The sequence below is a fragment of the Mustelus asterias genome, unplaced genomic scaffold, assembly GCF_964213995.1.
Source record: "Mustelus asterias unplaced genomic scaffold, sMusAst1.hap1.1 HAP1_SCAFFOLD_130, whole genome shotgun sequence".
Lineage (NCBI taxonomy): Eukaryota > Metazoa > Chordata > Chondrichthyes > Carcharhiniformes > Triakidae > Mustelus > Mustelus asterias.
The window spans coordinates 724,763-740,267 of record NW_027590164.1 but is presented as its reverse complement, the minus strand read 5'-3'; the positions used below and the strand labels follow the sequence as shown (position 1 = coordinate 740,267).

Genomic DNA, 15,505 nt, shown 5'->3' with positions numbered 1-15,505 from the left:
TTTATTCCGACTCTCTGCTTTCTGTTGGATAGCCAATCCTCAATCCACGCTAACACTTTACCCCCAACTCCGTGTACCTTTATCTTATGCAGCAATCTTTTGTGAGGCACCTTATCGAATGCCTTCTGGAAATCTAAATACACCACATCCACCGGTTCCCCTCTGTCAACTGTACTCATTATATCCTCAAAAAATTCCAGTAAATGTCGGATAATTTTTTCAAACACACGCTCCAGCTTGAATGATGTCTGTATCTAAACCCTTTATAACTTATGACAATTCATTGAGGTACAGCGGGGTCTAATGTTTTGTGTGTTTGGCAGAGAGTTTAGTCTGAGTTCGAAGCTCAAACAGGCTCTTCACTGCAGACAGCTCACCATGGCAACACTGATAAGACATTTCATTGCACAGAATCGACTCAGAAACCCTTGCCTGAGGCCTGGCTGTACTCAGTAGCCATTGATGATTTAACATGTTTTTGTGACTGTCTTGAATCAGTGACTTTAATGCTGGTGTTACTATTTTAAAATAAACTCATTCAAAATAATTTAATGCAGACTTTTATAAAGTATCAGATGAAGGAGTTCACAGGAGCCTGTTAATCGCTGGGACAACAATACAACAGGCATTGAGTGAGGGACAGACGCGACCTGGAAACTGGAGGAGTGAATATTGGAAATACTGACCCTTCAGCAGCCAGTGAATTCACACATGGCTCTGAGCTCCTAAACAGGGAACAGAAGCTCCTTTACAACTGTGTTTAGAGTCAGGAAGAACAGCGGTGAATGCTGGAAACGTGCTGTCAAATCAGAGATTGGTGTAAAACTGGGATCTGTTCCTGAGTGAGAGCGAAACAGTGGGTTTAAAATTCCAGTCTGAAAAATGACTGGTATTTATTGTGTGATGATTTAATGTGTTTGCGATAGTCTTGAATCAGTGACTTTAAAGCTGGTGTTACTAATTTAGAATAAAGCCATTTAAAATAAATCTGTGAAAAATCAGTTGGAGGAGTTAAGAGGAGCCTGTTAACCCTGGGACAATTATACAACAGACATTGGATCTTCAGATAGAGAAGGAGCTGCAGTATGTTTCCAGGAATTCCCTGTTTAATTGAGAATAAGCAGCTTCTGGTCCCGGGTATAAACTGGCGACAGCTTCTCGGCTGTTTCCGGTGACAGACCCGGCACAGCCAATGAGGGAGCTCTTGCTCAGAGCTGCCTCTGACACTCTCTCTCTGGTTGGAGGACCAGCCGTCCTTTCTTGTTCTTCTTCAGAAGAGTCACGTTGGACATGAAACATTAGCTCTGTTTCTCTCTCAACAGATGCTGCCAGACCGAGAGCTTTTCCAGCGTTTTCTGTTTTTATTTCACCAGCTCCACCATTTCTTTCCTCCACTCCCAGTTTTCTCCCTCCCTCTCCTCTGTGTTCAGATCTCCAGCTCCTGCCTGCAGCCTAACAGTAAAATCAATGATTTTCTCTCCTGGTCACTGGGACTCTGAAGCCCCGCCCCCTCGCTGTTGTGTCAAGGTGACCACACGTGTGTTCTGCTCCCTGTTGAAACAAAATGACAGCCATTAATCTGACCCTGGTCTGGAGCAGAATTCCTGGAGCTGCAAATGCAGGGCCTGCAGGGTTTTATTCCAGATTTGCTACCAACCCTGGGTGTTAATGACCCACTGCATCCACCTGCCAGCTCCACCACTCCCTCATATCTCGCTGCCTCTGCCACCACTTACCGGCAGCAAATGGGAGAAAAATCTCTTCTTCACCATCACTCGCCTTGGGCATGCTCCAAACAATCCAACGCTGTTATTGTGCATTCGTCTCCCATGATGTAGAGAGGGGACTTTCCCCATCACAGAGAATGCTGGGTATACTCACCACCATTTAAGTCCCAATTAGTTTTAATTATTTATTTGGTGTGACGGCACGGAGACTGGGGTTAGAGTGACAATCAATAAAATTAGGAACTAAATACAGAAACCCAAGTTTACAGTCCCTCTCCAATCTGCCAGACAGTAGGAGATGGGAATTAGTGAAGAACGAGAGTGTCCACATAGCAGTGTGTTATAATCCAGGTCTGAAACTCCAAGGTGTTTTATAAAGTCATCCCAGATCATAAGCTTTGCATTTTGACTTTGGTACGGGTAAGCATGAGATGTTTCACTCCAGGTATGATTCAAGTCGCGGGAGAGTGAGAACAGGAATCGGTGGAGAATGAATGCGTGGCTGAGGGACTGGAGCAAGGGACAAGGATTTGGGTACTTGGATCATTGGGACCTCTTTAGGGGCAGGTGTGACCTGTTTAAAAAAGACGGGTGGCACTTGAATCCCAGGGGGACCAATATCCTGGCGGGAAGGTTGGCTAAGGCTACTGGAGAGACTTTAAACTAGAAAGGTTGGGGGGAGGGAATCGAAATGAGGGGACTGAGAGCGAGGAGGTTAGCTCGCAAATAGATAAGGAATGTAGACAGGGTAAGAGGGAGGTTAGACGAGTGATGGAGAAGGGAAGTGCTCAGGCTGAAGGTCTGAGATGTGTCTATTTTAATGCCAGGAGTGTAGTGAATAAAGTGGATGAGCTTAGAGCGTGGATTGCTGCTTCGAATTGTGATGTGGTGGCCATTACGGAGACTTGGATGTCTCAGGGACAGGACTGGGTGCTTCAGGTGCCGGGTTTTAGATGTTTCAGGAAGGACAGGGAGGGGGGCAAGAGAGGGGGGGGGGAGTGGCACTGTTGATCAGGGATAGTGTCACGGCTGTAGAGAAGGTGGACGCCGTGGAGGGATTGACTACGGAGTCTCTGTGGGTGGAGGTTAGGAACAGGAAGGGGTCGGTAACTTTGCTGGGTGTTTTCTATAGGCCACCCAATAGTAACAGAGATGTTGAGGAGCAGATGGGGAAACAGATCCTGGAGAGATGTAGGAATAACAGAGTTGTCGTGATGGGAGATTTTAATTTCCCAAACATAGATTGGAATATCCCTAGGGCTAGGGGTTTGGATGGAGAGGAGTTTGTTAGGTGTGTCCAGGAGAGTTTCCTGACACAGTATGTGGATAAGCCTACCAGAGGAGAGGCTGTACTTGATCTGGTGCTGGCTAATGAACCTGGACAGGTGGAGGATCTCTCGGTGGGTGAGCATCTTGGGGATAGCGATCATAATTCTATCTCCTTCACGATAGCATTGGAAAGAGATAGGATCAGGCAGGCTAGGAAAGTGTTTCTCTGGAGTAAAGGGAAATACAGTGTCATCAGGGAGGCAATTAGACGGGTAAATTGGAAGGAGGCATTCTTGGGGAAAAGTACCGAAGGAAAGTGGAGGATTTTCAAGGAATGTTTGTCTGGAGCTCTGCATGACAACGTTCCGATGAGACAGGGGGGTGTTGGTAGGGTACGGGAACCGTGGTGCACGAAGGTTGTGATGAACCTGGTGAATAAGAAAAGAGAGGCGTACAGAAGGTTCAGAGAGCTAGGAGGTGTTAAGGATTTAGAGGAGTATACGGGATGTAGGAAGGAGCTTAAGAAGGAAATTAGGAGAGCGAGAAGGGGTCATGAGAAGACCTTGGCGGGTAAGATTAAGGAGAATCCCAAGGCTTTCTACAAATATGTCAAGAGTAAAAGGATGAGATGTGAAGGCATAGGACCCTTAAAAGGTGAAGGGGGAAAAGTTTGTGCGGAACCGTTAGAAATGGCGGAGGTGCTTAATGAATACTTTACCTCGGTATTCACGGTGGAAAGGGATCTGGGTGGTTGTACTGCTGGTTTGCGGTGGACAGAAAGGATCGAGCATGTGGACATAAAGAAAGAGGATGTGTTGGAACTATTGAATGGCATCAAGGTTGGTAAGTCGCCGGGACCGGATGGGATGTACCCCAGGTTACTGTGGGAGGCGAGGGAGGAGATTGCGGAGCCTTTGGCGATGATCTTTGCATCGTCGATGGAGACGGGAGAGGTTCCGGAGGATTGGAGGATTGCAGATGTGGTCCCTATATTCAAGAAAGGGAACAGGGACAGCCCGGGAAATTACCGACCGGTGAGTCTAACCTCAGTGGTTGGTAAGTTGATGGAGAGGATCCTGAGAGACAGGATTTATGATCATCTAGAGAAGTTTAGTATGATCAAAAGTAGTCAGCACGGCTTTGTCAAGGGCAGGTCGTGCCTTACGAGCCTGGTTGAGTTCTTTGAAAATGTGACCAAACACATTGACGAAGGAAGAGCGGTGGATGTGGTCTATATGGACTTCAGCAAGGCGTTCGATAAGGTCCCCCATGCAAGACTTCTTGAGAAAGTGAGAGGGCATGGGATCCAAGGGGCTGTTGCCTTGTGGATCCAGAACTGGCTTGCCTGCAGAAGGCAGAGAGTGGCTGTGGAGGGGTCTTTCTCTGCATGGAGGTCAGTGACCAGTGGAGTGCCCCAGGGATCTGTTCTGGGACCCTTGCTGTTTGTCATTTTCATAAATGACCTGGATGAGGAAGTGGAGGGATGGGTTGGTAAGTTTGCTGACGACACCAAGGTAGGTGGTGTTGTGGATAGTTTGGAGGGATGTCAGAAGTTGCAGCGAGACATAGATAGAATGCAAGACTGGGCGGAGAAGTGGCAGATGGACTTCAACCCGGATAAGTGTGTAGTGATCCATTTTGGCAGATCCAATGGGATGAAGCAGCAGTATAATATGAAGGGTACCATTCTTAGCAGTGTAGAGGATCAGAAGGACCTTGGGGTCCGGGTCCATAGGACTCTTAAATCGGCCTCGCAGGTGGAGGATGCGGTCAAGAAGGCGTACGGCGTACTAGCCTTCATTAATCGAGGGATTGAGTTTAGGAGTCGGGAGATAATGCTGCAGCTTTATAGGACCCTGGTTAGACCCCACTTGGAGTACTGCGCGCAGTTCTGGTCACCTCATTACAGGAAAGATGTTGAAGCCATTGAAAGGGTGCAGAGGAGATTTACAAGGATGTTGCCTGGATTGGGGGGCATGCCTTATGAGGATAGGTTGAGGGAGCTTGGTCTCTTCTCCCTGGAGAGACGAAGGATGAGAGGTGACCTGATAGAGGTTTACAAGATGTTGAGAGGTCTGGATAGGGTAGACTCTCAGAGGCTATTTCCAAGGGTTGAAATGGTTGCTACGAGAGGACACAGGTTTAAGGTGCTGGGGGGTAGGTACAGAGGAGATGTCAGGGGTAAGTTTTTCACTCAGAGGGTGGTGGGTGAGTGGAATCGGCTGATGTCGGTGGTGGTGGAGGCAAACTCGTTGGGGTCTTTTAAGAGACTTCTGGATGAGTACATGGGATTTAATGGGATTGAGGGCTATAGATAGGCCTAGAGGTAGGGATATGATCAGCGCAACTTGTGGGCCGAAGGGCCTGTTTGTGCTGTGGCTTTCTATGTTCTATGTTCTAAGTGAGCCACTGGGGAGCTTTTATCAAACAAAGTTTATTTAAAAATACAATTAACACATAGAAAGAAACTTAGCAAGAGCTTTTACCAATTACAAACAAGAAAAAAAACCCATGATATTGTGTAAACATTAACAGCTCAATGTACTGTTCCAACACAACATTCTTATCAACATACACACATGGTTTTGGTTGAACACAGAAAATGCGGATACTCACGTGATTTTGCAGCTCTGCAACACCTGCTGTGAATTAGTCCTTTGGGTGGAGAATTGAAATGCTGACTTCCCCGTCCTGTAGCTCCCAGCACCGTCGAGGTAGAGATAGAGCCACTGCTTGCCTCGAGCTAGCAAACCACTCACAGCAAAATTTTCACTCCAGAAAGGCAAGAAAGACTGCTTCCATCGAGCCAGCAGAATTTCTAATACCAGGGAGAGACACAGAAATACTGCTTTTCAGTCTGGGATCTAACAGCTTCTACCTAAAACTGAAAGTGAATCCTTGGATTCCTCTGTGAAGGAACCACCTGACCTTGACCTGTCAATCAATCTTCCCACAACAATTCAAAAGGGACATAAACTCGTAAAACTCCAGGACATTCCATTCGGCCCAAATTACAGATAAACAAAAAGGCCCATTGTGCTTTCATCAGACATCACGGCAACAATACAAAAAACCCCCCAGAGAATCAGGATTAAAATACCTTCCTTAAATGCACAGTAGTATCACAAGTGATCACTGCAGAATTGACTTCACTGTAACGTGAGCTCACTGGTGTCTCAGGAAGGTGAGATGCCTGAATCAATCCTGTTTGTAATTTCAGGATTGCATTCTCATGGATATTCCAGATCATGTACTTTATTTATGGTGGCATTTTGATTTGATTTATTATTGTCACATGTATTAGTATACAGTGAAAAGTATTGTTTCTTGCGCGCTTTACAAAGCATACCGTTCATAGAGAAGGAAATGAGAGATTGCAGAATGTAGTGTTACAGTCATAGCTAGGGTGTAGAGAAAAATCAACTTAGTGTGAGATAGGTCCATTCAAAAGTCTGATGGCAGCAGGGAAAATGCTATTCTTGTGTCAGTTGGTACATGACCTCAGATTTTTGTATCTTTTTTCCAACGGAAGACAGTGGAACAGAGAATGTCCAGGATGTGTGGGGTCCTTAATTATGCTGCTTGCTGCAGCTCCTTCCTTTTCAGAAGTTTATAAGGAACAGGAGCAGGAGTCGACATTTCACCCACCGGGATTGCTCTGCCATTCAATCAGATTGTGGCTGATCAGATTATGGCTGATTGCAGCCTGAAGTCCACATTCCTGCCTCACTCCCGATCCCTCGACTCCCTTTTGATCAGAGCTCTGTGTAACTCAGCCTTGAATGTATTCAATGATCCAGCTCCAGTGCTCTCCAAGGAGAGAGAATTCCAAAGTGAATGAGAAGAAATTCCTCCTCACCTCCCTTATTATTAAATCCAGCCTCCAGTTTGAGATTTCCATGAGGGGAAACATCCTCTCAGCATCCAACCTGTCGAGCCCCCCCATGAATTTTAGGTTTCAATAAGATCATCTCTCAATCTTCTAAACTCTGTGTGCGGACCCAACCTTTCCTCATAAAGTAACCCCTTCATCCCAGGAATCAGCCCAGTGAATCTTCTCTGAACTGCTTCCAACACAATTGTATTTTGCATCTTTCACTGAAAACAGGACAAATATTTTGTTCAGAGTCTGGGCCATTTCCTTCATTCCCATGATTGTTCAGTCTTACCTGCTGAGGGACCAATCCTCACTTCAGCTGCCCTTTCCTATTTCACAAACTTGGAGAAATTTTATTGTGAGATTTTTCTTGTGACTTTCCCCTCAAACTCCATTTTCCAAGACATTCAATGATCTTAGAGAGGTAGGGAAGTTGGAGATGGGGCGCTAGTTTGCACAAACGGTGGGATCAAGAGTTGGTTCATTGAGGAGGAGGCTGATGTTGGCAGTTTTGCAGAGTGACAGGACCCGAGGCAAGGGAACAATTAAAACAATCAGCTGACACCGGGAAGGTGATGGTCAGCAACTTAGTGAGAATAGAGTGAAGGGAGCAGAGGGTGAGTCTCACGGAGGTGAGCTCTGGAGGGGATGAGAGGAGATAGGAGAAAAACTAAAGAAAGAGGCAAGTTTAAGGTTCAAGGAAGGAGGAGCTTTTAGAGACAGTCTGGCTCCATGGGCCAGTGGAAGGGAGTGAATCAGCAGAGGCAGCTGATCAGATTGTCTCAATCTTAGTGACAAAGAAGCTCCATGAGCTCCTCACACTTGTTGGAGGAGACAGGGGGGAGGGAGAGAATTTCAAAAGGAACTAACTTATGTTGGTGACAGTAAAAGGACTTGTCACACTGAGTTTAACACAAAGCTGATTTATTTATCCTTTATCCAGAATATTAACCTCCACCTGAAGTGGAATTCATTATGATCAGAAACAGACCCAAGAACATAGTTCAATCCTGGATGTTATTAACAGAAGAATATAATCACAGTAATTACATGTGAACTCTCAGGTATGTCAACAGGTTGGGCAAACAGATAAATCCCTTCCTACACGCTGAGCAGGTGAACAGCCTCTCCCCAGCATCAGTGTGCTGGTTTACAGTGAGTTGAGCTGAACCCAGAGTTGAGCTGAACCCAGTCCCAAAGTCTCTTGTCAGTGTGAACACGTTGATGGGATGTTAGTTCCTCCAATTGTCTACAGCACTTCCTGGAGTTGAGCATTCAAACAGGTTTCAGACAAGTGATCGGTTCCAGCTTTATTTCAGACTCAGTTGAAACAAAAATAAGACGTTTTAGTTGTTCAATTAAACAACAGCCTGTTCCATTTGATTACTACCAAAAGCCTGTCTATGTTCGCAGAAAGGAGGTTCGATCTATATTTTCATTTGGAATTCGTGGGGATTTTTCTTCTGATCGCAATGCATTGCTGGGCACGATCAATGATCCAATCCAAAGTACGCATGAAATGGGGATGCCTGTTTCTCAAAATCCTCCACCTATTATAGTTAATAGGGGGAGAACATACATCGACAACCCTGCAAAGCCCAGTGTATACAATGTTGTTTCAAGACACGTATGTAATCTGATTGTAAATTCAAAGGAGACAAAATGGATGCCAGTCATTTGGAAAACATACTTCCTCGGTGTGATTCGTACATGAGTGCAATAATGAACCCTGGCCAACGATTTCAAAAAGTCCACACCACAAATTACGAGTATCAGATATCCAGTAAAGCAACCCCCAAAGAGGTCTTCAAAGTTTGCCATCTGTGCAAGCGCTTCAGCAAAGCGCATATTCATACTTAGAAAGGACATCACCAATAACTCTATCAGATGCATCACCCACCACCAGAGTTTCAACCGGCCAGGAAAAGTACAAGCTGTTGGCTCAAACATCATCCATCGAGAGCATGCCGAAAGAAAAAGGAGTTTATCTCCAGAAGTATTGCCTGCACTCACTCCCAGGACAGGTTGCAAGTACAGAATAATAATGACTCCCGTACAACATCGGATGAGTGCTGGACACTTCTCAGCTTGGGAGGCAGGAAACGATGAAATCCTATACTACATGCAGAAGACCAGTGGTGGTGATATCTAAGGATAAGGCAGTTGCTCCAACACCTCATCAAGAAGATCCAATCCAAATTAGCAGACATAAGATGCATGAAACCTGGCTGTCTATTTCTCGAAATCCTCCACCTCATGCACCATCCACCACCACAGTTTCAACCGGCCAGGGAAAGCGCAAGCGTTTGGATGAAACACCATCCATCGAGAGCATTCCGAAAAGAAAAATGAGTTTATCTCCAAAAATATTGCCATCACTCACTCCCAGGACAGGTTGCAAGTACAGAATAACAAAGACTCCCGTACAACATCGGATGAGTGCTGGTCACTTCTCAGCTTGGGAGGCAGGAAACGATGAAATCCTATACTACATGCAGAAGACCAGTGGTGGTGATGACCAATCTGAGGATAAGGCAGTTGCTCCAACACCTCATCAAGAAGTTCCAATCCAAAGTACACATGAAATGGGGATGCCTGTTTCTGGAAATCCTCCACCTGATGCACCACCCACCACCAGAGTTTCAACCGGCCAGGAAAAGCGCAAGCTGTTAGCTCAAACACCATCCATCGAGAGCATTCCAAAAAGGTTTGGTTCTGCCTTTCAATTATCCTAATGAACAATGTTTGCATCTTCATAGCTGCTGACAGATAAAGTTGATAAAATACACATTCAGTTGCCTACAACAGTTAATAAACATTTGCAATACTAAAACAAAACAGGTTTCTCATCAGTGTGACTGCGCTGGTGTTTCCGCAGGTTGGCTAACCGAGTGAATCCTTTCTCACACTCTGGGCAGGTGAATGGCTTCTCCCCAGTGTGAACTCGCTCATGTGCCAGCAGGTTCGATGAGTGAGTGAATCCCATCCCGCAGTCAGAGCAGAGGAACGGCCTCTCTCCGGTATGAACTCTCCGGTGGTTCAGCAGGTTGTATGAATGAGTGAATCGCTTTCCACAGTCAGAGCAAATGAATGGCCTCTCCCCGGTGTGAATTTGCTGATGAGTCACCAGACTGGATAACTGAGTGAATCCCTTCCCACACACGGGACAGGTGAACTATCGCTCCCCAGTGTGATTTCGCCCATGAGCTTTCAGTTCAAATGAGTAACTGAATCCCTTCCCACAGTCCCCACACTTATAGGGTCTTTCTCCAGAGTGAACGTGCTTGTGTTTCAACAGGCCAGATGATCGGCTGTAGCCTTGTCCACACTCAGAGCACGTGTACGGTTTCTCCCCACTCTTAACAGTGCTTTTACCTTCCATGTTCAAATTTTGATGATACTGAAGTTCTGATGAATTGGGTGACTCTCAGATCCTGATGTGATGTTCAAATTTCCCAACTGCAAATCCTCCACTTCCAATACCCTGTGAAATTGATTTAAAACAGAAAAAAAGGGAGTGAGAGAGAACCCACTAAATACAAAGGCAAAGTGTGAAATTGAGCTGAATGAATCAGGTAATTTGTGGAGCTGGCACTAGGAAAGGATGACCATGAAAAGTGCTGGATTGTCATGAAAACCCAACTAGTGTTCTTCAGGCGAGGAAACCTGCCCATACAGTCTGGGTCTACACCAGGTCTGAACCAACACAAGACTCTGGGATCAATGAGGGGAGCAAGGAAGAGAAAGATAGTGAGGTGGGAATGGGAAGTATTGAAGGAGAGGATTTTATATATCTCCAACCCGACCCGAGCTTTGATGGAACATCCAAACCTTTAGTTCAGCCACCTAAAAGGTCCAGAGCAGCGTGTGTGTGTGAACATGAACACCTCCAATTCCCCTCCAAGTAACACACCATCCTCTCATGTATGACATCCAGTGCTCGTTGAGCAGAAATGTCCTCCAATTCAATACTGGGAAGAGGAAAGCCACTGTCTTCAGTGCTTGCAACAAAATCCACTCCCCACCTACTCTCTCTGCTGTAACTCTTTGAGGCTGAACCAGACAGTTCATAATCTGGTTGTCAAATTTTATCCCAAGCTGAGGCTCTGATTATATATCACTAAGATTAATATATTAACACCTACAACAAAGATGGAGCTATTTTGCAATTCAGCAGAAACAGACCCAAATGAATATGGTTCAGTCTGAATATGATCACAGCAAAATCCAATCACTGCAGTTAGTTGGAATTTGTTGGTGTTTTCACAGTCTGGATGAGGTAATGTATCCCTTCCCACAATAGGAGCAGGTGAACCGCCTCTCCCCCGTGTGACTGCATCGATGAGTTTCCAACTTGGATGAATCTTTGAGTCCCTTCCCCCAGTCCCCACATTCCCATGCCATCTCCCTGTTGGGACGATAATTATGTTCTGGAAGGCCAGATGATTGGTTGAAATCTTAACCACACACGGTGTTCTTCCCTTCTATATTAAAAATACAATGGTATTCAGACTACAGTAAATTGGCCAACTCCATGATATTCTCCTGTGATATTTGGTTTCAAATCCTCCCTTCTAAAATCCTGTGCTTTCTTTTGGACAAGTTGTCTCATTCTGAACACTCCTCCCACTCATTGACAACATTGCCCCCTACAAAGATGGCGGCAGCGTCAGACGCACATGCGCAGATCTTTGTTATTAACATTCCCACCTACAAAATGGCGGCAGTCAGCTCACTCCCAACGCTTCACGTTACGGCTCCATTTGGAACAAACCGGGGGGACCGAGACGTTGTTTTGCAAGGTTTGGATTTGAATAACATGTTTACGAAGCCTTTCCACCCACCTGCCAGATTCACCGCTCTCTGCGCACCGCCTTTTACTTCCAATTGATCTCGGATCCGAGTAAAAACCATCCGCCCATCCCCATGACCCGCACTGCGCATGCTGAAAATCCCGCCCCTCATTCACTCCGATTGGTTGGAGGACCAGCCGCTCCTGCTCGGTCCTCCAGCCCCGCCCCCTCTTCCTATTGGTCCGAAGCTTCCGTCAATCATTCTCTGGGCATTGTGACATTGAGCATGCGCAGTGCAGCTCATGTCCAGGGACAGACGCTTGTTTGTCTCATCTTCAGGCGGATAAGCGGAGGCAGCGTTCGGTGGGGGTGGGGAGGTGACATACACACACCCAGGGGAGGCTTCAACATTCAGGACAAACCCCATTCATCAGGACCTGAATATTATCAGCCTTTGAGTTTAAGTGTTGAGTTCCAGCTCATTACACTTACTGTATAAAAAAAACTTCATTTCCCCTTCTGTCTCTTCCCAAAATCTTAATTCTGTGTCCCTTTTGTAAGATAAATACACACATGAGGGAGAAAGGAATAGAAGGATATGCTGATGGGGGACATGAAGAGTGGTAAGTGGAGGCTCACGTGGAGTATAAATACTGACACACACTGATTGAGCCGACTGGCCCGGCCCTGTGCTGTACTCAATGGCACAGAGACAAATGTATTTACTTTAGTTCCAAGCAGTAGGAGATGCAGAATCTATCAAATAAATTCAGCTCAGAATTAAGGGTAATGTTGTTGTGATCTAAGTTAAAAGGGTATGGAGCAGCCACAGCATCTCGGCTACAATGAACATTCATCTTCTGAAAGTCCTTGTGTGGCCGGTGACAATGTGTGTCTGTGAAAGCTGGACTGTCAATAAGAGTGATGAGCCGCCATTAAAAGTGTTTGAAATGAAAGGACTCAGACGGATATTGCCACGAACGGCAAAGTGGATGAATGAGTGCTGGAGAAAGCTGGTGTTCACAGGAACTTGTCTGAGGCTCTCACATCCAGGAAGCTCACCTATTTTGGACATGTGTTGTGAATAGGGAGGGAGTGTTTGGAAAAAGAGGCAACGTGAGACAAATCACCTGGAAAATGTGCACAAGGAAGGCCCGAGATGGATGGATAATATCAGAATGTGGACCGGCCTCTCGATGGGACAGGCAGTGAGAGCAGCTGAGAAATGTTCTATGTTCTATGTTCTAAATCAGTGGAGAAAGATTGTTCAGAGCGCGGCCAACCCTGAGAACGAGGACGGGTAAAAGACAAGATACCTGTAGCGGTAAGAAAAAGACTATTTACTATCCAGTATAAAGTTAATATACTACATCTGCTTTTGTGGATCATTTCAGTGGAAATGTGCCCTCGCTCAAAGGGAATCAGCCACTGGAATGAAAATTGAGAGACCAGCCAGTCCAGCAGCAAGAAACCCTCTGACCCTCCCACTTCACCAACAGTCAGAATAAAAATGGTTCAGTCCCGGATGTGATTAACAGCAGCAATAACAGCAAATCCAACCATTGTAATCATTTGTGAACTCCCTGATGTCTCAGCAGGCTGGTTGACTGGGTGAATCCCTTCCCACAGTCAGAACAGATGAACGGCTTTTCCCCAGTGTGAACTCGCTGGTGTTTCAGCAGGTGGGATGATCGAGTGAATCCTGTCCCACACACAGAACAGGTGAATGGCCTCTCTCCGGTGTGAACTCGACGGTGTCTCAACAGATGGGATGACCGAGCGAATCCCTGCCCACAGGTCGAACAGGTGAATGGCTTCTCCCCAGTGTGAACTCGCTGGTGTGTCAGAAGGCTGGATAACTGACTAAATCGCTTCCCACATGCAGAGCAGATGAAGGGTTTCTCCCCAGTGTGAACTCGCCGGTGTCTCAGGAGGCTTGATGAATTAATGAATCCCTTCCCACAGTCGGAGCAGCTGAATGGACTCTCCCCGTTATGAACTCGCTGGTGTGCCAGCAGGGTGGATGAATTTCTGCATCCTTTCCCACACATGGAGCAGGTGAAGGGACTCTCCCCAGAATGAACTCGCTGGTGTGTCAGCAAGTTTGATGAATTAGCAAATCCCTTCCCACACTGGAAGCAAGTGAACGGTCTCTCCCTGGTGTGACTGCGCCTGTGAATTTCCAGATGAGATGGGGAAGTGAATCTCTTCTCACAATCTGCACATTTCCACGGTTTCCCCATGGTATGGCTGTCTGTGTCTCGGTGCTTTTGTAGTCACACTGATGGTAACTGGGCGATGGCTCCCTGCGTCCAAATGAATTGAGTGACACTGTCAGATCTTGATGTGAAGTTTAGTTTGAGATTTCTTGTGGCAAATCCTCTCCTTTTAATATCCTGTAAAAGGAGTTTACAAATGTCATCACAGTCAGTACAGCTCAGAAACTCAGAACAGACAATTCTAGTTGCTGTGAAACATTCTTTCCTCTCTCATTCCCCAAAACCTGTAAGTAACTACCCCTTGCTCCATTCCCCCCACCTCCCCCGCAACACACACTCTCCCTCTATTCTCACTCTGCTGTATCTAATATTCACCCTCCCAATTCTCCTCAAGGTGCTAATCCATGTTGACACTCACCATTTCTTGTTTTCGACCAAGCAACAAGATCCTATGAAACAGGAGAAGGAGTAGGACATTCAGCCCACCAAGTCTGCTGTTCAATTTCATAAGATCCTGGCTAATCTGATTGTGATTTTGGCTTCATTTTCTTCCTGTCACCCATAACCCTTGACCCTATATTTAATGATGCACCTCCATTGCTCTCGAGGGAAGAGAACTGCAAAGATTAATGACCCATTAATTGACAGACCAGATGATTGACTGAAGCCTTGTCCACACACAGAAACGTGTCCAAATGGCCTCCTGCACTGTCGGCATTCTATGATTCTAAGATAAAGCTGCTAAACCAGCAGCATAACTAAAATACAGCCATTATTAGAGGCAGAGGAAGTTAGACAATGACTGAGAGGTGATCAGGGAGGGCAGAGGTGAAGCAGAGCAATGAATGGACATGGATTCAGATCCACAGTAAAGGAGTCAGACCAGCCCAAGAGATGTGGAACCAGAGCACAGATAACAGAGCACATCATTTAAAACTCTAAATTGTGGGTGAATGGTCACAAACACTCACCTCTGAAACAATTTAACTGATTTTAATATTAAAATCTCCTGCTGGAGCCTGCAGCTGGAAAGATATCAGAAGCATTGGCATCAGAGAAAAATCTCCCAGTTGAGGAAATCCCTGGGGAGTGGGGGTGATGTCACTGTGCAATTGTAAGTATGTGATGAGATCACAGACAGGAACACAGAATACCTGGGTCTGTGCAAACCAGTGATCACCACACATTATGGAGGATGTGAGGCTCCTTGACAGGGTGCAGAGGAGATTTATCAAAATGGTTCCAGGGATGAGGAATTATAGTTACAATGTTAGGCTGGATAACTTGGGGTTGTTCTCCTTGGAGCAAAGTAGATTGATAGAGGTGTACAAGGGTACATGGAGGTGTCAAAGTTTACATGCTCTGTTTACACGTGTACAAGCTCTGACTATGGGTCATCCAGTCTCAAAACATTGGTTCTATTCTCTCTCCACAGATGCTGTTAGATCTGCTGAGATTTTCCAGCATTTACTGTTTTTATTTCCCTTTCTTTTCTCCTTCTCTGTCACCGCTCTGCCTCATCAATAAGACATTGGGACTCAGAGGGTTGATGCAGTTTGATGGACAAGTTGTCTCCATTCTGAACAATGGGGAACAAGCTCCTCCCAATGATAGACAATA

General features: G+C 45.9%; 2 protein-coding genes and 1 pseudogene across 3 annotated transcripts in view; 1 reads left to right on the top strand and 2 right to left on the bottom strand.

Moving 5' to 3' along the window:
- LOC144484888 (uncharacterized) overlaps positions 1–15,505 on the top strand; it is a 56,734-nt gene that overhangs the window by 16,108 nt on the left and 25,121 nt on the right. The gene's annotated exons all lie outside the window — the stretch shown is intronic.
- Positions 1–15,505, bottom strand: part of LOC144484871 (uncharacterized) — a 79,253-nt gene that overhangs the window by 57,915 nt on the left and 5,833 nt on the right. The window contains exon 2 of the mRNA XM_078203233.1: positions 13,398–13,798. Within this exon, the coding sequence (XP_078059359.1) occupies positions 13,398–13,798 (401 nt within the window). The remainder of the gene's footprint in view (positions 1–13,397; positions 13,799–15,505) is intronic.
- LOC144484895 (uncharacterized) lies at positions 244–12,255 on the bottom strand (annotated as a pseudogene). The gene is made up of 3 exons (XR_013496123.1): positions 11,718–12,255; positions 5,613–10,357; positions 244–1,551 (listed from the first exon to the last, which is right to left on the bottom strand). The product of XR_013496123.1 is annotated as an uncharacterized LOC144484895 (transcript).